The sequence below is a fragment of the Chanos chanos genome, chromosome 5, assembly GCF_902362185.1.
Source record: "Chanos chanos chromosome 5, fChaCha1.1, whole genome shotgun sequence".
NCBI classification, from domain to species: Eukaryota; Metazoa; Chordata; class Actinopteri; order Gonorynchiformes; family Chanidae; genus Chanos; species Chanos chanos.
The window spans coordinates 35,052,419-35,077,346 of record NC_044499.1 but is presented as its reverse complement, the minus strand read 5'-3'; the positions used below and the strand labels follow the sequence as shown (position 1 = coordinate 35,077,346).

At 41.2% G+C, this 24,928-nt stretch overlaps 1 protein-coding gene across 1 annotated transcript; it reads left to right on the top strand.

Moving 5' to 3' along the window:
* spg11 (SPG11 vesicle trafficking associated, spatacsin) lies at positions 1-23,528 on the top strand. Its single transcript, XM_030773873.1, is given in 40 exon segments — positions 1-215; positions 405-580; positions 848-1,075; positions 1,525-1,723; positions 2,110-2,247; positions 2,650-3,026; positions 3,697-3,842; positions 4,323-4,437; positions 5,383-5,538; positions 5,937-6,115; positions 6,296-6,472; positions 6,799-6,870; positions 7,028-7,155; positions 7,396-7,571; positions 8,145-8,343; positions 8,427-8,630; positions 8,778-8,884; positions 9,101-9,246; positions 9,522-9,686; positions 10,476-10,542; positions 10,681-10,846; positions 11,362-11,564; positions 12,240-12,348; positions 12,636-12,795; positions 13,308-13,559; positions 14,286-14,486; positions 14,891-14,998; positions 16,033-16,198; positions 16,707-16,921; positions 17,141-17,864; positions 18,355-18,500; positions 18,627-18,831; positions 19,517-19,654; positions 19,932-20,065; positions 20,501-20,608; positions 20,827-20,995; positions 21,752-21,828; positions 21,942-22,097; positions 22,892-23,073; positions 23,393-23,528. Coding segments are annotated over 40 exon segments (7,125 nt in total).
* The last annotated feature ends 1,400 nt before the right edge of the window (positions 23,529-24,928 follow it).

Here is a 24,928-nt window from a genome sequence, read left to right as displayed (position 1 = left end):
ATGTTGTCAAGATCTGATCCTTGCGAGCACGGTGCCTTGGAGATTGCTCTCCTACCAGATAGCACTCTGTTCCAAAATGTTGAGAACACAGCCAAAGCCAAGTTGGCTAAAGGCTGCTGTCTTTTGTGCTGCTTGGATGTCGACGGCAAGCTGACTGTGGCGGATGTTTCCGAAAGCAGCATACCAGTGCATACCTGTGAGGGTAAATTTATTGAGTAAGTTCGCTGCTTACTTCCCCTTAAACTCTCCTGCATTTGCTTCGCGTGTAGAAATCTCAAGTGGAGTCTAATGCCTTTCAGTATATCCAGTGCTTTTCAGTATGTCTGACGTTCAGATCGTCATATGACATTTCCATCTAGTTCCTCTTATGTGTTATAACTTCACTCTTACTCTGTTGTTTTTAGCTTTGCTTGGGAAGAGACGGCTGAGTTGTGCAGATTAGACGGTAGCCCCAGACTCCTGGCTGTGAACTCCAGCTACAGCCTTACACTGTGTGTGGTGGAAGCAGAAGATCTGACGACCGCTGTCACTGAGTGTTCATCAGACACTCTCATTCAGCTTATCAAGGACAAGGACCCAAGTTAGTGCCGTTTGCTTTTAATCAATCAGATTGTTCCTTCATCATTGTATTGTTCCTCAACAATCTTTTACATGTAGATGGGAGACATTGTCATTCTAAACTTAACTGTATTATACATTTTTAGTTGACTTTTGAGCCCATGAGAACTCACCGGAAGTTATCCCACGGAGGAGAATCTTGATAGGACTGCGTGTGCCTTGATTCAGTTCATATGTGAAAAAGATGGCAAATTATACACATGTTTTTCTGCTAAACTCAACTTTTCAGGTGTGACTGACATTGTGTCGGTGAAGCTGCTGTCCTTCACTGACAGTCGCTGTGTCCTCCTGCTGAATGCCTACACTCTTGTGCAGCTGTCCTGGGCAGAGGATTCCTGTGAGCCAGAGCTCCTGTCCTGCTGCTGTATAAGTTTGCCAGCTGAAGTCCAGGACACATGTGCAGATCAACAGCTCTGCAGAGGAATGCTCTTTCTGCTGACTGGTCCTGGACTAATATGTATCCTACATAAATACTAGCTATTTATTGTTATTATTATTATTATCATTATTATTATTGTTATTATTATTATTATTTTAGGGCTAAGACATTTCTTAACTCAGCTAATACTGGCAGAAAGATTCAAGCCAAAGCTGAGTCCCATATTAAAAAGGAAGTACGTGACATACAGCTTCTACTGGACAACCTTTCCCTATTGCTTCAGTGCTGCCAGTTTTTATAAAAGTAACAGTTAAAATCATGCGTTCACAGTGAAAGACTTTTAGGTACAAGAATATTTAGCAATAAGTATATAAGTGTTATAAGGATTATGGCTTCTTTGTTGTTTTACAAAATGCTGATACTGCCTTTAAAAGAAAACTTGCATTCATCACTGCATCAAAGAAAAACAGTCAATTGAAAGAAATCAGCTTTACTTTTTACATTTTACCTTTAACTCTGTGCCTCAGATGTGTTTGATAGCCTAGAGGGCAGGCTCTTAGCCAGCATTGACCTGCCCAGGTACCACTCAGCTCTTCAGAGCGAGACAGAGCCTGCAGTGTCCCTGTCGTCTTTCTGTCTCCTCCAGGTGTCACATGATCTTAGCACTCTTGTGGCCACAACCAGCCACAATCTGGCAGTGGCAGTCGATCTGAATCACTATTTCAGGTAATGCTGTTGCTATGCCAGCCCTGTTTCCTTGACTCTGTGCCAGTATGACTTGTATCAAGATGAATGTTCAAAATTCTCCACTGCAAAATAATTTTAGGTACAAGTTCTTAATAGGTTTCAAGAGTTGGAAGTTCAGCAACAATCATATGAGGGCCTGTTCTCATTACTAAATGCACTGCTGCAGAAAAAAACCTGAAATCAGTCAAGTATTATTGATTTGTTTGTCTTCAAGGAGATTTCTCTGAAAACAGAGAAAAATCCAGGACACTACTGTCCAAAGTGTAACAGTGCTCTGATTGAGCTAATTTTACTTTAACAGCCTAGTCTGAATAAATAATAGCTGGTCTTAAATAGACATCAACTCATATTTATGATGTTAACAGGACTCACTCAGACCACCTACTGTGTCAAGTCGACCCTTGTCATCCTCCCATCAAACCACTGGAACCTTGTGACCAGGACAGCCTGTCCAACTCTGCTTATACTCAGTCTTTGCTAGGTACTTCCTTCCACACCGATAGGTGAGAAAGCGACAGATTTACTGTGATGTTAATACCCTCAAGTCATCTTCATGTAAATAGGTGAAATATGAGCAGATATGATCTGCAACTAAGCAAGACTCTAATGTTAAATGGATTGAGTAAATGGTTCCCTACCTGTCCTGTAGCCTCACACTTCAGAACGTTTCTGTTGCCACCTCAGTGAAGTTCCCAAGAGATTAAAAATCTCAAAAGGTTTAATTTAGTGAATCGAGATATTTTAAGAGCTTGTGTGCGTTCACAGATTGGAATGAATGTAACACTAGCTTAGCCAGTTCTGAGCCAAGTAAAAATTCTTCTCTTCTTTTATAAAGTGCTGCTTTTTTTTTTTTTTTCATTTCCTGCTTATTTTACTGAACATTTTATCCTAAATGTCTTTTTCAGGTCATGGGAAGCTCAGTTGACATCACTGTACAAAAAAGCCAAAGCTCCAGCCAGTCAGCTTCCAGCTATGCCGTGGTATAGGGATTTACCACATGTGGAGTGTCATCGTGCCGCAGCCACCGCTAAGCTTTCTCATGGTGTCGTGCCGTCGGGCGGTGCTGTGATGTGTTTTGAAGTGCCTGAGAGGGCTATACCAGCCACACTTTGTGTCTCTGAGTTCTCTGCCGTGCTCACGTTTGTCCTCTCTGGGAACAGCAGCACCACTGTGGCCTTCTGGGACCTGGGGAGCGGGAAGGTGACCTACCACCGTGCCGATGGACCTGCTGTACCAGTACAACGTATGGCAGAAGAGGAACACCTTTCTCTGCTGCTCAAAAGTCAGTCCCCTGCATTAAAATGGAAAATCAGGCGGATTTTTGATCCAGTGGTTAATCCAGACATTTGTTCTAGATTCTCCTAAAAGTTTCAAAGATTTTTACCACTTGAGTTGATTTTGCCACAGGCTTCTAGATTAGGGAACTGGTCAGCAGCTTAAAAGTTGCTTTGCCTGAAGCCTATTGAAGTTTTACAAATATTGAGAAATAAACTTGCCTGTAAAGTAATCTGCCTGTTTACATAATTTACTCTTGACAAATTTCGGTTTGTACCCTTTGGTCTGTTTGTTGTCTCAGTGCACTTGGTTCCAGTTTGGTACTAATGAATGAATTAAAAAATGACAAGCTTTAATTTGTTCAGGTTTTAAAAAGTAATTTTTAGTAATATGTAAGAAATGTCTGTTTTGTCTGTAAAAAAAAAAGTTGATGTTTGCTGGTTGAAAGGTGTAAGTAAGAAAGTGTTTGACAATGTGGTAAATAATGAGTGTTTAAAGTTTATTTAAACACCTATGTATGCAATCATGTTGTAAGTAACTGAATGTATAACCTTATTAGCCTGTGTCATTGTGACGGAGGAGTTATGCTTCTCTTTTTTTCCCCTCTCTTTAAGATTTACTCACTCCCTTAATCACTCTCTGAGCAGATGTTGAACTCTGTTTGCTCTCTGCTGCAGGCTGTGGTCTGTCTTTGGTGCTGTTTGTCGTGCGGCAGGAGGAGCTACTCAACAGGCTAATGGTTTTTGGCAGTGCCAGCACAGTGGACTCTCTTTGTCACCTCAACGCCTGGGACCGCTGCTCCATCCCTATCCACGCCCTACAGGTACACATCACGTATTAATCCCCCTCAAGTCTTGAGTGCCTAAATGAACTCTAACAAAACACAAGTATCAGGGGGAGGGGTAACTCTCAAGAAGCAAAGCAACTGGAACAGTGACAAACATTGATTAATTAATTCCGTGGGATGGACATGTAAATGAGTTTCAGAAGTACATAAATAATGAGAAGAACTCAGTTATTCTTACTGTCAATGCCAGAATGTTTATTGGAGCTAGTTTTCTGACTCTTCAAGCGAGGAGTCTTGCTTCAACACTGTCACTGTTTCATTGTTTATGTGAAATAGGCTTTCCAAGCAGCTGTAGGCAGCCAAAAAGCTCCTGAACCATTACATAAAGTAGTTTGATATGTCTCTGTCTTCTGAATTCAAACAAGGAGAGGTTCATTTTGTGTCCCAGGCTGGGTTTCCAAGATAGAGACTAATTTGTATAGCAGAGTTGGCAAACCTCTTGTCTATTTTTTTCAGGCAGGACTGAAAAATCATCAGCTGGACACGGTGGATTTCTTCCTGAAAAGCAAGGAGAATCTTCTGTGTCCCCCAGTGCAAACATCCACCATTTCAACACAAACCCAGTTAAAGAGTGAGAGTTCAGAGCATCTAGGAAACCTTTTCTCCTGCAAATGAATTTTTTTAGCCCTTTAATTAATGGGACATATCTTAACAGCAGCTCTGCTGTTTGAAGTGTTGCACAAAAAGGTCAGAAGTCTGTAAAAAATTACAGCTTGCTACCAGTCTACTCGCTGATTGGATTTTTGCCATCAAATGCATCCATCATGTGTTTAAATTCCAGCCATGCACTTAACATGTTATTAACCATTTATCATCCAGACGTCCATTAACTGCGCAAACAGTTTTATACCCTGGGTGTTTTCAATAACCCCCACCATGTCTGATAATGGAATATAGACATGGAATAGATGGGTTGAGTTAATCATCAGCATTTGATGATATCCTTTCCAGGAATGCGAAATAATTTACATATTAAATAGATATTTATTAGTGCATGATAAAGTGTGAGCAGGCAAGCTTGAGAAGATGAGTGGTAGTAATCTTACAGGCCTGGGCAACACATGGTGATTATATGCTTGGGTGGAGCATAGAAACTCATACTCTGTATTGAGTTATGATTTTCATTAGCACCATTCTGCAGTCGCATGCGTGGAGGACGGAGTGATGTTGTTGATGTGACACTGTCATTGTGGCTTGATTGTGGGCAAAGCAGCAGAGCGTGCCTCACAAATCAGAATGAGCCATAAAGTGTCGCATTTATCTGAGCCGAAGGGCCAAGCTAAACAAATGTGCGCCCAGGCAGAATCTGTCACTGCTTCGATCAACCAAACAAAATGATGATTCTCAAAGGTAATTGCTTTGAGATGAATGCAGTACATATTATGCTGTTGTCATTGTGATGTTTAATAACTGTCTGGATCTGTGTTTACTTGAGCATGTATGATGTTCAAATGTGTATGTGTGTGTGTGTGCGTGTTCATATCTGTTTTTCTTTTCCCTCCTCTGTTTGTATCAGACGTGCGGGACATGTGCCCAGCGCTAAACCTGCTCCAGTCTGCCATCAGGGACACACACAATGAAGCTCAGAGTCGTCAGTTTTCTGAGCAGCTGCTTAACATCACACTTAACTTCCTCAACACACAAATCAGGACGGTACTTTGTAGCTCTGAAGGTAAGAGACCACCCTGAAGTCATCGATCCTCACCTATGCTGAAGACCCTCTTCGTTTAGATTACTTTGAGAGCGAGACAGATGTCTTGTGTTTAAGAAATGTAAACTGGGATCATTTCCTATGGGAGTGCGTGTTAAATTTGGCCGCTGCTGTTGTATGCCTAAGCCAAGATCATAATAAAATAACCATGTGCTACTAAATCTCTGAAATCAGGATGAGCCTCTCCAGCAGTGGGGCCAAATGAGCTTCCCTTTACTGAAATACACACAGTGAAAAAATGGTAGTAAAAGGTGAATACATTGGTGGGATTTGTAGTCATTCAGATTGAAATTGCTGTAAGTCATTTCAGTGATGGAACCTTGTGGGACTCCAGTGATTTTTCTGTGTTTTCCGTGCAGAGCTTGATGCTAATCTTCAGGAATGTGTAGAGGTCCTAGACGGATATGTTACTGAGCTCCGGTGTTACATGAAGAAATTTCCCTGGCCAGGCGGGAGTGACAGTCAGATACCTGTTCATAGTCCTTCCCCGGCACCTGATGTAACTGAAGAGGAGGAATGGCAGTCACTTTCCACTGAGGTATGGATGCATAAGCATTCCCACATTTAAGCACACCTGCAGAAATGCGAGTCACTGTTCCCGTTAGAGTGATTTGTTGGTTTACTGTTTTTTGATTTTGTGATATCTGAAAGATCTATGTGGATGTGTGAATGTTAATGCATGCTTGTTTATGATTCTCTCTGCATCCTCTCTCTTCAGGAGGTCGTCCAGCGTGCAGTGCTGGGCAGACAGATTGCGCAGGCGCAGGCGTTCCTGCGCAGGCAGGGCAGACCAGAGCAGAGCCTGAAGGAGCTGAGGAGAACGGGGTTGTTCCTGGCTCTCCGGTGCCTGAAGAACAAAGACCTTGAGCAGGCCAGCGCCCTGCTTAGAAACATGGTACACATGCTCACTAAAGCTTTTAATTATTCATGTTTTTATCTGAAATGGGAGTAACGTGATCATTTACATATGGGCCATACTGCCTATGGACAGCGGAATAAATGTGGTAGGAATGGTTTGAACATAACGTTTTTTTAGAGGGAAAAAAACCCCCCAAAAAACATGCCTCCAACACAATCAGACCAATCGGCAGCTCAGCATTGACATTTGAGCCGTAATGCAGCTATGGAATGGATTATAAGGGTACCGCTCTTCTGTGTACTCTGCATGAACTTTATCCAAGACACAGTACTATCAAATTAATGTGAATTTTCTCCACTTAGGGCTTCAATGTGAAAGAGCAACTCCACAGTATTTGTCTGTACACAGCAGACCAGGACCTGAGGAATTTTGTGGTGAGTGTGTCTGAATTTAGACAGAGGGTCAAATTAAGTTTCTGACTAATTGCCATGACTTAAAAAAAAAATATGTTTCATTAAAAGTTTACTATCTTTCTTCAAAAGTCATTAAGCTTCTGCAGTTAAATTTAGTGGATTTTCAATTACCACACAGGTGGAGGAACTGCGACAGCAGAACTATCTGGCAGACGAAGAGGTGGAGAAAGTGGAATTCATCAAACAGATTGAGAGCCTGTGCACGGTGCCAGCAACCAGGTGCTCCAAAGCGATAGAGAAAAGCAGGTGAGTCACTGGGAATGTTATTAAAAATTGTTTGTGATAAGCACCAATCTTCCTTTTTCTCTTTCAGATTTTTGGTCAAGCATTTAATGTGTCTTTGTGTATTTTATAAGTATATTTTATAGTATTTTTTTTAATTTTATATCTTGATTTGACCAACATGGGAGAAATTGATCATATTGATGGACTCTTTCTTCACATAAACCAGCAACCTTCTGTCCTTTCCTTTTTTTTTGATACCAGAGTTCTTCAAATGCGCCAATCTGATAGTGAATCTAAAAGCCTGGTACAAGAGCTAACATGTGATTCAGAGGCTTCTTCATCACAGATGCTCTGGGCCTCAGGGAGGCTGGACTGGGTCCGACACTGGGACAGAGACGCACAGAGCTCTGTTCTTCTGTCCAGACTACAGGATCCCAGTGAGTACCTCACACTTCAGCCTCATCTCTCTGTCCATCATGGACATTTAGTGAACGGCAGCAGAAGGAGAATATCAGTACATCTAATATGATTTCACTGTCCATAAGGGTTTTCTGCAAGATAAGATTGGTTATAAATGATACAACACCATTATGTGTCAAAAGTCTTTAAAAGTTACTTTAAGGCTCTAAGTAAGGTACTGTATTTCAGTGCAGAGCTTCATCATATGTATTGAGTTTGAATCCTAAATCCTCCAAAGTTGCTGACCAAAGCTGACTATTGTGAATAGTTTAACCTTTTGGAATAGGTTGAAAAAGAATAAAGAATTAGGCTTTAAAGTATCGTAGTGGCTTAAAAGATCGCTTCTAAAAGACCTTAAGCACTAACAGAATAGACAGGGGAGGAGAGAACTTTAATGTGATACTTTTTTCAGTCCTCTTCGGCCCTTTCTATTTCTAGAGCTTAAAGTGGTTACACTGAGTGTTTGGAAGCCGTGCGGTTGCGTTATAACATTATTACATTTTATAACACTGTTCGGTAAGCATTCTTTCTCATCTTTGTTTTTACTACAGTGGTCTGTTCTTGTGATCCTGCTGTTCTGTGGTCATATCTCACTTCGATTCATGACCGTGTCCGGGTCACGCACTGGGTCCAGAACCTGGCTGCCCCTACTGCCTTGTCTCAGTGGCCTGCCCTTACTGCGGACATCGTCAACAACCACACGCTGTGTAGCGGCTACATGAGGGATCAGATACTAGACCTACTGGCCAGGTCAGTACTGTGACTTTTAATGCCTTTACCTCAATTCAGGTGACTTAGAAAGACAATCCTGACTTCTACCCGTTTCGTCACAGACAAGGAGTGTTTGTGCAGGCGGAAACAGCTGATTTTGAGCAGCTGCTGTGGCGGTTGGGGCAAGCAGGGGGCGTGATGCAGGAGAACATCCCTGTCCCAAACTTCCACTCTGCTCTGGGCCTTGACTTCCATGCCTGCTTCATACAGCACTGCCTGGAGCATGGACTGCGCTACCTTCTCTATACCTACCTGGAGCACTACAGGTGAGCCCCAGTAGAGTACAACAACTCTCAGTCCCCATGATTCAGCAAATGTCAGGACAGGGTAATAAGGAAAAGCGTTGTTTCTGGGTTTTTTTGGGTTTTTTTCCTGAGATTTCATTTAATTTAAATGATCCCTTCCACTAAAAGGTTAACACCCCAGAATTGTCCTGCTGTCGGTGACAGAAGTTTGTATGAGATTTATCCTTGGTTTGAAATGATGGTGAAACTGCAGGAGATTACACGACATATAACAGGTACACAAAAATCTGTCTTCATGAAAAATATCAACTCCAGAAATCAGATTCCTAATAACTTTCTTTCTGCTACTTTGCAATGAATAATAATTTGTACTTTGTAATTTACTTTATAATTTGTAATTTGCTCTGTTCAAATACACCAAAAATGCCACCTTACTTGTGTGCTATTTCCCTCTCTATTTATTTTTTCTTTTTATCTTTTATTTTCTGTAGACCCAGAAAAGGTGTTCCAGGCCAGTCTGACCAGTGCCCAGGTCCTGTTGCCGGGCAGCCAAGCCAGCATTAGTAGTATGCTGTTGGAGGGTCACAGTCTGCTAGCGCTGGCCACCATCATGTTTGCACCAGGGGGTATTGACCAGGTCAATTGTTTTTTTTTTTTAATCTGCTGTATCAATTTCATCATTTAAATCTGGTGTTGAAAATGTGTGGTTTTTCTATGTTTCATTGCTGTTGCAATGATGTTGCAATATGGTGTTTATTTACTGATGAAATACCCTTTGTTCTTAACAACAAGTCTCCAAACCCATTTACATATCAAAACCCAAACAAATATTTCATGTCGTTCAGTGTTTCTTTCATTTTTGGGATTTCATAAATGAGCATTTTTGTCTTTCTAAATTGTCTCCATAAACAGGTGGTGAAGCAGGTGGAGAGGGCGTTGGACCCTCTTTACAGAGTCGACCCCCAGCTGCTAAAGATGGCCCTGAGCCCCTACCCTAAACTCAAATCGGCCCTTTTCCCTCAGAGTGGGTCCCGTGGCACATCCGTCTCTGACGTCTCTGTATACCACCTCATGCAGGTGCTAAACCAAACCACTCCCCCACCCTCACATCAGAAATGTTTCAGAGTATTTTCAACTTTCAGTTTAAGGTCAACTCTTTTTCCACGTCCCTAAAATGAAAAGCCCTCGGTCCCTTCAGTTCAAATTATCACCTGCTGTCAATTATCCTCACCTAGCAGAGGTGACCGGAGAGTTAATTAAAGAATTTGGGGATAACAAGGCTGAAAAAGATGACCTTACTACCCACACTTTTTACCTCAGAGAGCCACGTAAATGATTCTGCCTCACTGCATAATGCCTCAACAAGATATTAGCATTCGGTTAGGACGGCTTTTTCTCAGGATGAAAGACCCATCATAATTTTGACAGTAGCACCTCAGGCTTCCGATAGCAGAGAGTGATTTGACTAATGAAAGGCAGGAAAAGGTAGCAAGGGTTTTTTTTCCTTTCCAGACAGATATTCTAGAGTCTGATGTTGTCCTCAGGAGGGGCCAAGGCAGCTTGCTGTTTCATACTTGGAAAACATATTTTAGATAATCCGTGCATTGAGGAAGTGAGCTTTCTTTCAGACTTGTGTTTAGCCAACCCTATCATCAGCATAGTCCCAATTCCACAAGTGTACTATCAGTTATTACAAAGTGTAATGTTGGAAATGGGAGGTATTGCTTCACAACATACTTTTAAATTGGATTTTCCAAAAGTTTAAATGATGTCCAGCATTATCTGTTGAAGAGGGCATAGATGTTTGAAGCAATTCCTCAGGTAGTTATCAATTAACTGCTTTTTTCTTGTTGTTGTTTCTTACAGTCTTTACATCCATTGGATCCCTCCAGACTTTTTGGCTGGCAGTCTGCCAACACCTTAGGTTCCAGCGGTAGGTATTTTGCTAAGTGCTAATGAAAGTGACTGTTCTTCTTACTGATAACATTGCAAAAGTTACAACATTTATCCACAATGTCAGCGAAGTTTTCTAAAGTTTCCTCACATCACACGTGCCTGTGCCTCCCCACAGAAACTTCCACAGATCTGCCCCATTTTGCAAGCCCTCATCTCGTCAACAAATATGCTCTGGTGGAAAACCTTGACTTTTTGTACTTCTTGCGCCATGGGAGACCCTCCTTTGCCTACGGAACCTTTCTGGTGCAACATCTGGTGAACTCCAGCAATGTGAAGCTGCAGTGAGTGTGCCATACCCACTTATATCTTGTGGAATAGTAATGAACTGGTTTTTGACATGCATTCATTTATCCAAAGAAACTGATGATACTGGTGAAATTGTTTTTTTGGGGGTTTTTTTCATCATAGTGCTTACTGTTTGTTTTAATCGAAGACTTTTGAGGTCTGTGAGAGTGTGGTTCACTGTAACAAAATACTTACAGCTATAAGGTTGTGCCCTAGATTTCAGCTGAATTCTTCTGTCTCTGTAATATTAGTGAGGAGTATTTGCACAGTGTAATAGCACTCATTGGTGCAGACTTGACAGCCTGATAAAAAAGTACATGACATTTCCCAGAAGGTATATCACATTCCCAGAAGGTATAATCACATGAAAAGGAAGTTGGAACAGGAACGACCACGAAGATGTTTCACATATATGCTTGTGCCAGCTCTGGTCCAAGTACACTGGGAAAGTTTTTGCTGCTGCCTGCAGCGCTTTGACAGGTTCATTCTTTGTGTTTTCCTCCAGGTTAAGTATGGCTGCTGAGCAGGCCTACCATCTGGGCCTGCTGAACTTCAGCGTGCGCCCTGTGGCTGCAGCCTGTGTCTGTTTCTGTGAGCTCCTGGGTGTTTGCAGCTTTAAACTGAGGTTGGATCTCAGAGCACTTAACCACATCCTGAAACTGTGGAGCCAGGGTGCTGAGGAGAGCAGCATTCCCTCTCTCAAACAGTCTCTGGGTAAGATGCATGGGCAATACGGTTATAAAAAAAAAAAAAAAGGTGTGTTTGAATTAAGTTGCCTGACTGCTTGTCACAGTACCGCTAATAGCAGCTGGTTGACTCAGCCCACTTGGGTCTGTGGTTGTAGCTTGATGGAGAAAACAATGATTAGCTCATAAAAAGTAATTATTACAGGACACTGGTTCTCAATCAGTTCCTCTTCCTTGTTAGCCCTTTATTGTCACAGTTAATTGAAGTAATCAAAGGCATGATGATTTGTTGATCAGTGGAATCAGGTGTGTTAGTGCTGGATGGAAATAAAAGTGTACAGAGATCCTTGAGGAATAGACTGGGCACCACTGTTAGATAGAATATAGTTTAGAATGATTATGGTGAACTGCCAACTGAAATATTGAACATCATCTATTATTAGTGTTGTGTGCCATGTTCTTTCTCCATTTACTCCAGTGTTAAGTGACAGTTGTATTCAGATGCGTTATATATCAAGATGGGGAAACAGAAAATTTACTTTGAAAAAAGTAGCTCTTCAAACAAAGATTCTCTGCTGTATCTAAGTTAGCATCACTGCCTTTATAACGATAGATAACAAAATGGAAACAGTGACTGTTAAACATTACCGTGAACATTTTGTTTTGTATACTTTTAACATCTCTCTGGTTTTCTGTCTCTTAGCTGACCGAGCGAGTAAACTTGTGGCTGATGAGAGACAGACAGCTGAGGACTTGCTGGTGCATTTGGAAAATGCAGTGAGAGACAGAATTGAGAGGAAAGGCATCAGCAGGTTAGTAGAACATTTGGCACTGTTAAACTTTAAAAACTTTAATAAACTCTGAATATTATTTCTATTCAGTGCAAAAATACTTTAAAAATAAGACAGACAGCTTGATACATCATCTCATCAGTTCTGACATAATACAGAATTGTGGTTGATCACGGTTGATCAGAAGTGTGCAGAAATTCTTTGTGTATTCACCTTAATTCTTTGGCTTATAAAGGCGTTATTAAGCCACAAATTCAGTACTGTTTAAAGAGCGCTGTGGTATCTCATGTACACTCGTGTGTCTGCAGGTCATCGTATGAGGCTGGTCAGGAGTGGGCATTGCCAGTTGAATTCTGCCACCAGCATAAACTGCCATTGAGTAAAGGCTACCTACAAGACTGTGCCAGTGGTGGCCACTGGCTTCATTTCCTGCTGTTTGTGCAGCTGCACAGTTATCCTCTACAGCAGGTGCCCTTGCACTGATCACCATGAATCTGCACATAACTTCCACATGAATATTCACATAGATATATCCACAGCACAAAGGCTGGGAAAAGTACTAACAGTAACTCTTACAAAACTATTACACGTAGCTATACATTCTAAGTATGATTATTCACAAAAAGCACAACATGATCAGGCCAGCAGCACAAATTCATCAACAAAAACCTAGAAATTTTAACATAGAAATTTGAACACCACAGTCATATACAACAGTCAGTTACAAATCCCTTACACAAATATTCATGCAGCAATCTTCCTCATACAGCTTCCTCATACACTTTGAGGAAAAACCCTCTCTCTATATATTAGTTTGTTGCTCTCAGCAACAAGTAAATACTCTTAAGTAAATGTTTGTACTTTTATGTTGAATATTCAAAATACGTTTAGTCAGCCTGTGTATAGTGGGTTGAACTGTTGACATAGTGGTCTTGTTGGATGCCAGATGGATGCCACTGACAGATCCCTTTCGTCGACAGGTACGAGCTCTGGCTGCCCAGTTTGGTCCCACCCTTCAGGCCCATCTCTCCCTGGCATTCCAGGACCTACAGCTGGTCACCCAGCAGAAGCAAGACAGGTCCCAGGCAGCCGAGGACAGCCCTGAGGCTCCCAAGGAGCTGTTCCAGGTGCTGCTCCAGAGCCAAGAACAGCCTTGTCCGTGGAGGTACCTGCTGGCAGAGGCCGTAGGCCAGCACTGCCCTCCTCTCTCTGTGCTGGCGGCATGTCACAAGGTACAGGACACCAAGATCTCAGTTCTTCTCACTCACAGATGCAGATATCCTTTCGGGAGCTTTCTTCTATTCAGTATGTTCATGTGATACACTTTGAATGCTTTGCATGATCGTTCTACACTAGTTTAGTGAGCTGTGCACGTGTTTTGTTTGAGCTAAGACTGCCAAAGTTATCACTTTAATACCTTACAGAGCACAGATGTTTGTTCTATACCTTTAGTTTGTTATGTATTGTTTATCACATGTACATTTCTAAAAGTTTCATTGTAGGGCTCCTATGTAGGACACTTGAGTGTTATGGCAGTATTCATTCTGCCCTTTAATTTTCATTCCTAAGTAGTTCTGTCCTTAAGATGAGGGTTAAGACTGTGTTCTGAGAAGCCTGTGAAGTTGCATGGAACATGACTGCACAGCATGATCAGCTCTCTTTAAATCAGCTTTACAGTTTGCTGTTAATTGGAGCTTGTCTCACTCCAGTTCACTCAGCAGTTAAATGTAAATGGTTTGAAAACAGTCTTAGCTTTTAAAGCACACAGGATGATAAACTACATATGCTTCACTCTCAGGTTCCACACAGACCTCTTTCATCTTGATTTTTTGTTTGTGTAAGGACTTATATATTTAGTTATTTATTCATTTGTAATGCTACATGGATTTTCTGGCATTTGCAAAATTCCATTTGTCTGTAGTTGATAGATCTTTTTTTTATTATTATTTGATTGACAGGAGTCTGACCCAATCCAGTGCCTCTGTGTGTGGATCCTGACTTCTGTAGAAGATGATATCACCTTGGAAGCCACTGCCCACATCAAAGAGAGTCTGAGGCATCATGTGTGGAATGTTCATGACCTGTCAATGATATGGAAAACCCTCCTCAAGAAGTCCAAAATTAGACCTCTTATTCGTGGTTTCCAGTTGTTTCAGAGGGTAAGCCCCCTCTAATTTGAAATTAATACAACATAAATTGTGCTTTCCATCGGTAAAAGACTGAGTGACTGCAGACACGTTTATGTTTCTGTCCTCAGAAGAAGGTTTACGTTTCTGTCCTCGGTTTCATCTCCATTTTTTGTTCTTATCTTGAGAAAGATTTTTCAATATAAATTCTGATGTGGACCAACCTCTGCCCACAGTATGACCATTATAAGAAAAGTGCCAAAGTGCTTGTCCTAAAGATGTTGAGCTTGTGATTTTCTTGTGTCTCTTCTTTTCATTCTTTATTCATGTGAAAATGTTGAATTAACTTCACATTGTTTGGCCATGAGTTAAAAATTCTAGTTTTGTTATGAGACATTGTGAATCATTTCTGAAACTTTCCTCATTTTCTGTGAAAGGAATCTCCTTTAATCCATATGCTGCACATGTACGAGCTTTGCTATGATTACAAGAACTACCAGGAGGCCAAGAACAAGCTGGTGGAGTTCCAGAAATGTCTACTCAATGTAAGCTCAATCTGTCTTCAAACCCAATTTCAGTGTCCTTTCAGGGATTTTATAACTGACCAGCAATCATGAAACCTACAGCACGAATCATTACCTTATTTGAATTCCACCACTGATCACTGACGTGATTGGTCACTGAAGCAACACAGGGGTATTTGATGATTTATGCTGTTGCCAGTGACTTTTGCTTAAATATTTTGGGCTTGTCAGGGTAGTTTAAGTCAGAGGTGTTTTCTGTGAGGGGAAATCCATTACAGTCATTTGTCAGTTTAGAGGAAGTCAAAGTCCTATAAGAGTGACCTTGGCTCCCCATCTGAGGAGGATGTGGTCAGGATGAATTTGCCATCTGGATATTCAAGTACAGGTCAATTTATGGCCCATGTCACAGTCCAGATTCTGCATCCCTAAGCAGTGACCTTGGGTGTCTGAGACAGCATTGCAGTTCTGTCACTGTCTGTCACTAAGCCTCACAGGCAAAAATGTAAATAGTTTTTTTGCAGGCCTGTTTCAGTAAGGATAGATGGTCTACTGCGCCATAAGACAAAGTATAAAATTGTCTTTGGAGGACTTTGCCCCTGTTCATTCATCTCTGATGCCTTTTGTAAACACTTAGTTTGAATGAGATTTGGATAAAATAGTGATTCCACATCGCTGAGTGTTGAGAAGGGGTGTTATTTGCCAACTGGCATTTTGAATTAGATTAGGTCTAAAAATGTCAGTTCTTAATTTGCAAAGTTTAATGAATAATTCTATTATTTGTCTTGTGTAATTAATTAAATTCCATGCTGGAGAAGCATGCTGTGTTAAAACAGCAGAACAGATATCCCTCTCCTAAGTATTACGATTATAAAACAAATCTTTGTGCACTGATTATAAAACTAATATATAACTTGCTCTTTGTAACATAAAGGAGTAACTGATTACATCTTTCAAGAAGAAAGACATTTCATCTAATATTTCAGTATGTTTTATGCTTTCTGGCTCCATAATCATCGCACACTTTCTCACTCACTCTCTTTCTTACTTTCTCTCAGTTGAGAAACAGTGGCGTACCAGCCGCAGAGTTTATCTCAGTGCAATGGGTGGAGTGTCAAGCCTCAGTGCTCCTGTTGACCATGATGCAGCAGTGTGGCACACAGTATGAGCTACGCAGGCTACTGCAGCTGTTGGCAGATATGGAGCGATTTCTCAAGTCCAGCGGTAAGAGATACAGAGACATGGTGCTAGACTGACTGTGTCATCGCAATATCAACATGATGGACACTGGACTGGCTCCATCTCTTGATACAGTTATAGTAAACCATGTCAACTGATTCACAGCTAATTTTAAAAGTGCATTTAAAGTGATTAGCTTCTTTAACAGTTGTAAATACAGATATGGTGAATCATCCAGGTAATAAAGGGAATACCCCATGGTAGTCGTGTTTTTTAGGGACTTGAAACAGGCTAATGATGTTTAAATAAAGATGACACAGATACAGACACTCATTTCTCAACTTAGTAATGATAAATTCTCAACACTTTGTTCATCTGAGATATTTTCACAAATAATGAGATATGTTGCCCAGAGAGAGGTGGTAGCATTGGTTTTTGTTAAAGGATTATAACGGGTCTTGTACTGGGTTTGCTTTCTTTCTTTCCTTCTTTATTTCTTTCTTTCTCTCTCTCTCTTTCTCTTTCTCTGTCTCTCTCGCTGTCTTCCACTCAGGGCCAGATTTTAAGAAGCTTAGTCTCCTGAGTCAGATTCTTCAGGACACTTCTGTGTGTCTTTCTCCATGCCTGCTGGAGAACTACTCCACCGCTGTCCTGCAGGTGGAGTGCCAGAACATGTTAGAGCAGCTGCAGGACCTTGGTCTCTACAGTCATGCCAGGCAGGTGGCCGAGTTGGCAGACCTACCCATCGACAGCCTCATTGTTAATGAGGTAAGCAACCTTCCTTGTGATTTAGTACAACTACTGTGGATATTACAACAAGAATTGTCACAAAGCACATTTCAAGTTCAAGTAATCCTCGGCCTCGCCGACCAGTGTGCAAACCTGAGGTGATGGTTACCTCAAAACTGTCCTACTCAAAGCTGTTGTTTTAGTGAGGTAACATGTGACATTCTGGATACTTGCATTCTGTCTGTCTCTCTCCTGAAGCTTGTTCAAGAGCTGTGTACGGTGAGGTCCAAGCGCCAGTGGGAGAGGAAGGAGACACGCGTGGCCTTCTGGAGAAAGTGCCATGAGCAATTCCAGATTAACCATACCGGCAAGGAAGCTGCCTACGAATTCTTCCTATCCCAAACCAAGGCCTTAGATCAGGAAAAGCAGGGACAGGAAAAGGAGCTGCTCCCCCTGCAAGAGCGCTGTTTACTCCTGGGTCTGGCTGGTCACTGGCTCTCTAACGTAGATCCTCCTCCCCTGGACCGTCTGGCCACACTGGAGCGAAGTCAGTGGACCTGCCGCATGCACTTACAGGTCCACCAAGCTGCCATGGAGAAGGAAAGCCTGTTTGCCGTGGCAACCCCAGCTGGCACTGCTCCTGAGGATTCATTTGAAGCTATCCTCAAAGAGTTTTCCTTCTCCAAAATGCCTGCTCTGGAGGACCCAGTGCACCTGACCCTGGAGGCCTTGGCAGCCTCAGAGGAAGAGGAGGCCTCTCAGCTGGACGCAGAGGAGAAGAGTGCCCTGGTTATATTGGTGGGTCGACTGCTTGACGAGGGTAGCATCCACGAGGCTAGCCGTGTGTGCCGGTATTTTAGGCTGTGGCACCGGGACCTGTTGTTGGTGCTGAAGTGCCGGGGACTGGCGTTTGGGGAGTTGCAGCCTGGCCAGCAAGACCTGCCCAGTCCTGATGGCTGGCCCAGGAGGAGCTTCCCCAGCTGTGAGTTCTGTCCTTTATAAAGACAAGATAAACTGGGGCATAGAACCCAAGATTAACTTACAATTCACAAATTAATAATGAAAAAAGTAATAATAATGACATGCAGAAATGATGTCTGTAAGTCAAGCCCTGTGCACCCTGTAAACACATCCATTGTAAACACATACATCACTATATGTAAACACATACATTGGAAATATTCATTCATTCATTCATCCCTTTCAAGTGGAACAGTGGAAATGTTTGTTGATTTAACTGTCATGCTCTGAGTTACATCGTGAACTGTTCATTTTGAATTTTGAGATTAACTGCAATAAGATGCTCTCTTATTCATGTAGATACTCCATTAATCACGTAGCCTGCTGGGCCCAGAACAACACAGATAACTTCCTAGCAGCCAGACTATCCTCCAATGTTCATCTTAAGTGTAAACAAGTATAAAAAGAACTTCTCCGGTCATCTTACAATATTAATGCCTCACTCTCTATAGCATCCAGCTGTGGGAGTTTGTCGTCCTTTGTGGTGGTGGCCTCTCCAGAAGACCAGGTGATCACACAGCTGCAGATGCTGGTTGATGAGTGTTGCCATGGCAAGAGCTACTGCAAACAGGTTTTGAGCCTGTACGAGCTCTCCAAGGTATGCCTTGTGCTACAAATACAAGAGCAGTTTGTAAAGCTAAATCATGTTGTGCCAGTGTCGTTGTAAATCGAGAGCATGATATTTTTAGCGATAATGCTAGCTAACCCGTGCTCTGTGTTGCAGGAGCTGGAGTGCTCGTACAGTGAAATAGCTGCTGAGGAGCCTGAAGCAGTGCTACGTAAAGTGCTGTTGTCCCAGCAGCCTGAGCGTTATAAGAAAGCCCAGGCTTTCATTAGTGTTCAGGGCCTGCAGCCTCAGAACGTGGCCCAGCTCGTGTCCTCGGCTGTGGTGCATGACCTGCTCGCTGCCTCTCAGGAAGGCGAGCCAGGTAACGGAAGAACCTCTCCCACACACCTCTAACGGATAGTTTCAGAACACTTCAGATGAGTGTCAGCTGAACAGAGGACTCTCAGAAATCATTGGGCTAATAGTCACTAAACTTTGCGTGCGTTTGTGGAGTTTATTGGTGACAGCATTCTTGATTAGATCTACATCATTTATTTATACTAGGTAATATCCAAATAACAATTCATGTGTCAGTGTGACTACCTAGGTCAGGGGATGTTTGACCCAGTTTAAAAAATTCGTACCAGAAAAGGCCATCCAAAATTCCTTCAGTTTGACATGTATAACGTTCCAGAAATTGGTCAGCTTTGCATTGACACACATCATACAATGATGCTAAGCACATTTGTCAGTTGTCAGTGAGTCCCCTTTTTTAAACAGATAGAAGTTAAACTTTATATGATATTTATTTCATATTAAGTGCTGTTTCATATTTACATCCAAGTTACAGTACACTAACCGTGGTGTCTTGCAATAAGGAATTATAATGGAGAATACAGCCACTTTAAAGGTGTCTTAACCTGCCATTACAAAGTGCCCTGAAATAGGAGGCTGTTGTGTAAAATATGATAATATAAAAAAAAAAACATGGGAGGTTTAGTTTTAGCTTGTGTTGTTTGTCTAATGATCTTTGGTTGACTAATCATTTCAAGCGGTTCTCACTGCAGCAGAGAGGCGCATGTTCAACCCAGCGGATGGGAAAGATGCCTTCCTGCAGCTGGCAAAGCTGTGCGGTGACCCCAACCTAGTGGGCATCAAACTCCTTGACAGCATCCCCGCTGTGCCTGTGTCAGAACTGGCCTGCAGTAAGTCTCTCCATTCTCTAACTGCCACAAAGTCATTGACCTGGCAATGGACCCCGCCTCAAACCACAGCGTGTCTGATTATGCTGTCTTTCAAAGTCTTAAACACAGTGCCCGGCACTGACTGTGCCAGCGAGACGTGTTTTTGGCAGCGGCTTTGTTTTGCTTTCTCATGAAATTCAGAACAGTTTCTCTAGGCTGAACATGCAACCAGTCATGTGTTGAAGCTCTAACTGTCTTTTTGTGCTCTCTTCTCTTCTCTTCCTGTCTTTCACTCCAGCTGTGGAGATCCTCATCTTGGCCCATGACTGTTTCAGTCTGACCTGTAATATGGAGGGAATTGTTCGTGTTCTACAAGCTGCACGTCATCTCAGTCACACACATCTAAACCACAGCGAGCACTATAGCCTGTTGGTGAGCACTGATCTCACACACTGTGAAAGAGCCCTTTTCAACTGTTTAAGTTTATTGTAGGCAAGGTTTCAAGTCCTCATACTCATGAATCATCTCAGCCTTTCCACACATGTGTAGCAGTTTAATCAGCTATGATTGTAGAGAAAGAGAGTAGATATATACAACAGTTATGGACACTTGAGCAGTGGTTTTATGCAAAGTACTAAAGTTTTATGTTTTTCATTGCCCTTGTTTTTCTTAGCAGCAGCTAGCACAAGCATAGGCATATTACTTGGTAAACAATATCCTCAACAGTGATTAGCCTTATAATCCATAGCCTGATAATGTTTTGAACTGAAATTCGCTAGGACAGTGCAGTTTTCATTTGGATAAGTTTGACTGACTCTGATTTTGCTTTTGCTTTTGCTTGTATTTTACTACATTCTGTATCCTTAGGTGCGACTCTTAACTGGTATTGGCAGATACAATGACATGACATACATCTTTGACCTTCTGAATAAGAACCACCGTTTTGAAATGCTCCTAAGGAAGAAAGTGGAGTCGGTAAGTGAGCAGAGAGAGCATTACACAGCCCTAAAACTAATGCACAGATATCTTATGTGTTCCTAACACAAAACTCACTGAATGTAATTTGTCTCTTTACCTTACCTGTGATTATGTATATATAGGAGTCAGTGTCTGTGTACATCATGACATTGTCTGTTTTGTGTGTGTGTGTGTGTGTGTGTGTGTGTGTGTGTGTGTGTGTGTGTGTGTCGTAGAACACAAGACTGAAGACTGCCCTGCTTGACTACATTAAACGCTGTTTGCCAGGGGATAGTGAGAAGCACAACATGGTGGCTCTGTGTTTCAGTATGTGCCGTGAAATTGGAGAGAACCATGAAGGAGCTGCACGAGCTCAGCTCAAAATCATTGAGTCCCAGGAATGGAGTGAGTAGTGATTTGGCTCTTTTAAAGCAAAATGGTTGTGTAACTAGTTTGTTTTGTAATAAAATTAGGCATGTTTGTTGTATTGTTGTATGCTGAATTGTTTCTTGTTACTGTTCTTCAAACCTGCCTATTCATGCCAAGTGAAATTAGGAGGTTAGAATTTTTTTTTTCACTCATCCAGGTTTGTTTTCTGTGCCGGTTATGAAGTAGTTAAGTCTATCCAAGACATGATAATTGTTTTCATTTGTTTCATTCAGAGAACTGTTTGTGAGGATAGCGTTAGTGTTTTATAGTGAAAATTGATTGCTATATTAACATGTGTGCAGATAAAACTGGCCAAATTATTTGACGAAATAAACAAAGTGTGGTACTACCATAAGACCATAAAAAGGACATTGTGAATGCATAGCAAGCTGCGTGACTGTTTGCATCAGTGTAAATGCAATGTAGTAATGTAATGGTCACATATGAATGTAAGCATTTATGAATCTAATTAGTAGAGAGGTAAACAGTAGAAATATGGCAGTTTATCAAAATGTCAGGATAGAAACGTGAATAGTGATATGATAGTGATAACAAAAACCAAGGAATCCTACTACATGCAAATGGATGCTAAAAATAATACCTAGGCTCTTGGTGCAGAACTAACAGTGTGCAAAATCAGATAAGTTAAAACTTTATTTATCCTGGAGGAAATTTTTATGTCACAGTAATGGTATTTCTCTGTAATTAAGAGTTCCTGTTTTCCCAAAACAGAAGTGACCCATGAACTTAAGAGTGCTTTGATGAAGGTTCTGACACTACTGAAAGATGCTGCAGAAAGCTATTCTAAGGTATAGTTTTATTTCCCCCTCCAAGACTGACTGGATATCATTACGTTATGGGGGTTTTTTTGGTTTTTTTTTTTTTGTGAAATTCAAACTGTTTGTTTACAAATCATCCTTAGGATTCCTGTGTGCGACAGGCTGTGAGATGTGTGAAAATGGCCAAACTTGTCACCCTTCAGCTTCACCTTCTGAACCATGGGCAGGACCGTCGTGTCATCAACCTGAACCCTACTGAACTGATGGATGCCATTATGGCTCTGCCTCGCTGTTACCAGGTACATGATACATAAAATGGTCAAGAATGGTGGTGCACATGGTTTTTGTATAGCGAATGAATGAAAGTCTAATGCATACCACAAAACAGGGCTTCCACGGGTCACGGAATTTCTGAAATATCATGGAATTTTGAAAAGTCTATTCTAGGCATGGAAAGTCAGGGGATTTGATCAATTTGCAGGCCACATCATGGAATATCAGGGAATTTTGTTTGTAGCATGTTTACATTTGAGTTGCCATTTATCAAAATGTAATATTTCCCATGCAGTTTTTTCTTTATCGGGTTATTTCACGTTTCCCATATTGTGTGAGTGGTTGTTATGGTTATTTGATTTTTTAGCGCCCATTTATCCCCTTCCTGCTTGTGGTTTTTTTTTTTCTGCTTGACACAAAGGCAGCCTGTTTTTCCAGTCATCATAGGTCATGGAAATTCAGCTTTTTAGTCAGTGGAAGTCAGGGAAAAGTGAGGGAATTCGACATTTGACTTAGAGAGGGAACCCTGACAAAAGAAATCCTTTTGCACTTTCCCGGAAGCATGTGAATGCCATTACATACTATAAATATGTGGGGGTTTTTGTTAGGTTTTTTTTTAGTTCTTACAGCAAGTCTGCCTCCATAAGCTCCCAAAAGTTGTTTACTGTGAACATGAGAGTAACCTGGCAATTCTTTTGAATCTTTAAATGGCATAGCGCTGAACTAATTGAATTAAAACGGACTGAAGCATGCTTCTTAAACCATTCTATAGCTTTTAGTGAGCTTCTTCCCTGACTTGTTTTTTTTATTTTCCTCTTAGTCTTTTGTTGTAGCAGAGGCATATGATTACAGTCCAGACTGGGCAAAGGTGCTTTATCAGAAAGTCATCGTGGAAGGAGACTTCACCTACCTAGACGAGTTTAAACTACATAAACCTCTACCTGCCAGCTTGTTTGAAGACATATCCAAAAAGTACGTCCACAACAGTTTTACCTCATGAAAGTTCATTTGTGTCTCAGTGGATAAATGTTGAAATGGTGTTTTTTCAGGGATGTATCGTGAATTGACATCTACAATTTTAAATTTAATTTAACAGATATATTTTGTTGACAACGGTTAATGAATAGCACAAACTTTAGAAGTAACAAGAACCTCTTAACTTCTCTGCCCCCTACATCATAACAGTAAAATTGATGGTTAAATTGATTTGTGCTGCAGCACTGCTATTCCTGCTAATATTTAATTGTTTTTGTACATCTTAAAATTAATCTGTATGCTTCCTACCCAGAGTGACACAAGGTAAGCCTGCTCCCAACGTCAGTCCAAATCTGAAGAAGCTCCTCCAGCACTGTGAAGATGTCTACACCCACTACAAACTGGCTTATGAGCACAAGTTTTTTGATGTGGCCAACATGCTTCTGCAGGACAGTTACCTTAGTGACCGTTTGGGAAGCTAAATGGAATATTAATCAAGTAGTTGTCAACTGTCTCAGATTTTTTGATCATCTGTTGTTTATATGTAAAAAGAAATGATATATAAACTACATTAAAACTGATATTCATTGTAAAAACTAATTTTGTTGGACTTTTTTTTTGTTTTGTTTTTTAGGTTCTTGTACTTTATGACTGAGTGCAGTCAGCTCAGGGTCAAATACATACTGTATTTGATGTATCTAAATGACAAGACACTGTCCCCATACTTTTTTTATGCTGACCTTTCCCATGCTGTCTACATTTGGAGCTACAATTTAGGAAGAATTTAATGAGAGGTGAACCCACATAAATTCACATAACCCTAATCACAATGCTCTCTTATATGTAGTTCATACTGATATGAAATATATAGAGAGAGGACATTAGGTAATGGAGCTCTTACAGTACCTGAACAAAAGCAGTCAATCAAATAGGTATCCAGTTGTACCTGAAGCTGAGAACTTCAAGGAAAAAGAAGACCAAGGTTGGCCCATTGATTCGTCCGGTACAGAGGACTGCAATGTGGTAAATGGCCACTAGATGCTGTTCTTTCTATGATGTACATTAAGAGTGATTTTCTAACAAATGTGATTTCAAAACCCAAGGGTGTGAAACAAGATTTCATATCAATCATTCTTGTATGTTGGTCTGATGATTCTGGTGAAAATGTGCATTTTTGTGAAGACGCTCCAGGGTGATGGTTTGTGTAGATGACTGATGGGGTAAATATAGTGTGCGTTTCCACAGCATTGTGAGAATTACTGTTTGCTCGTTCTTTTAAGCTGGCGGGCAATGTATTTTGCATGGAGCCCTCCAATGGCACTCTTTTTAACTGTGACAAGAATACCCATGGTAAGCTTCAAAATACAAAGGAACAAAATTGTGTGTGTGTGTGTAGGGGGGGGGATTAAAAGATTCAGGCACCCATGACATGTTAAGGGAATTAAGTCTTGTTTATCTGGTGCCTAAACCAACTTGCCCACTATACTAACTATAAAACAGTTGCCTAGTAACATTGGGGCGTTCTTAGCCCGATTCAGCCTTGCTTTCCTTTGGTTGGTGTTTTTGTGGAAGCCCACTGACTGTAAAGTAGTGGTGGAATAAAACACTACAATAGGAAATGGTGACCAATTGCCATCAGACAATACAGTCTGTAACCTAACCAATAATACTCTTTTTTTCCCCCCCATTGCTTTCTAACCGGATAGATTTTGTGGCTCCTAATATGTGAGCTTTACTGATTGAACGTTTTTGACGTAAATTGAAATAATGAAGATAGCAAGACAAATTCAATATTTTCCTTTTATACAAAGTTTTGCTTTGACTACATCCATTAAGTAAAACCATGAAAGATGGCCTAGAAAGCAGTTTACATGCTGAAAGG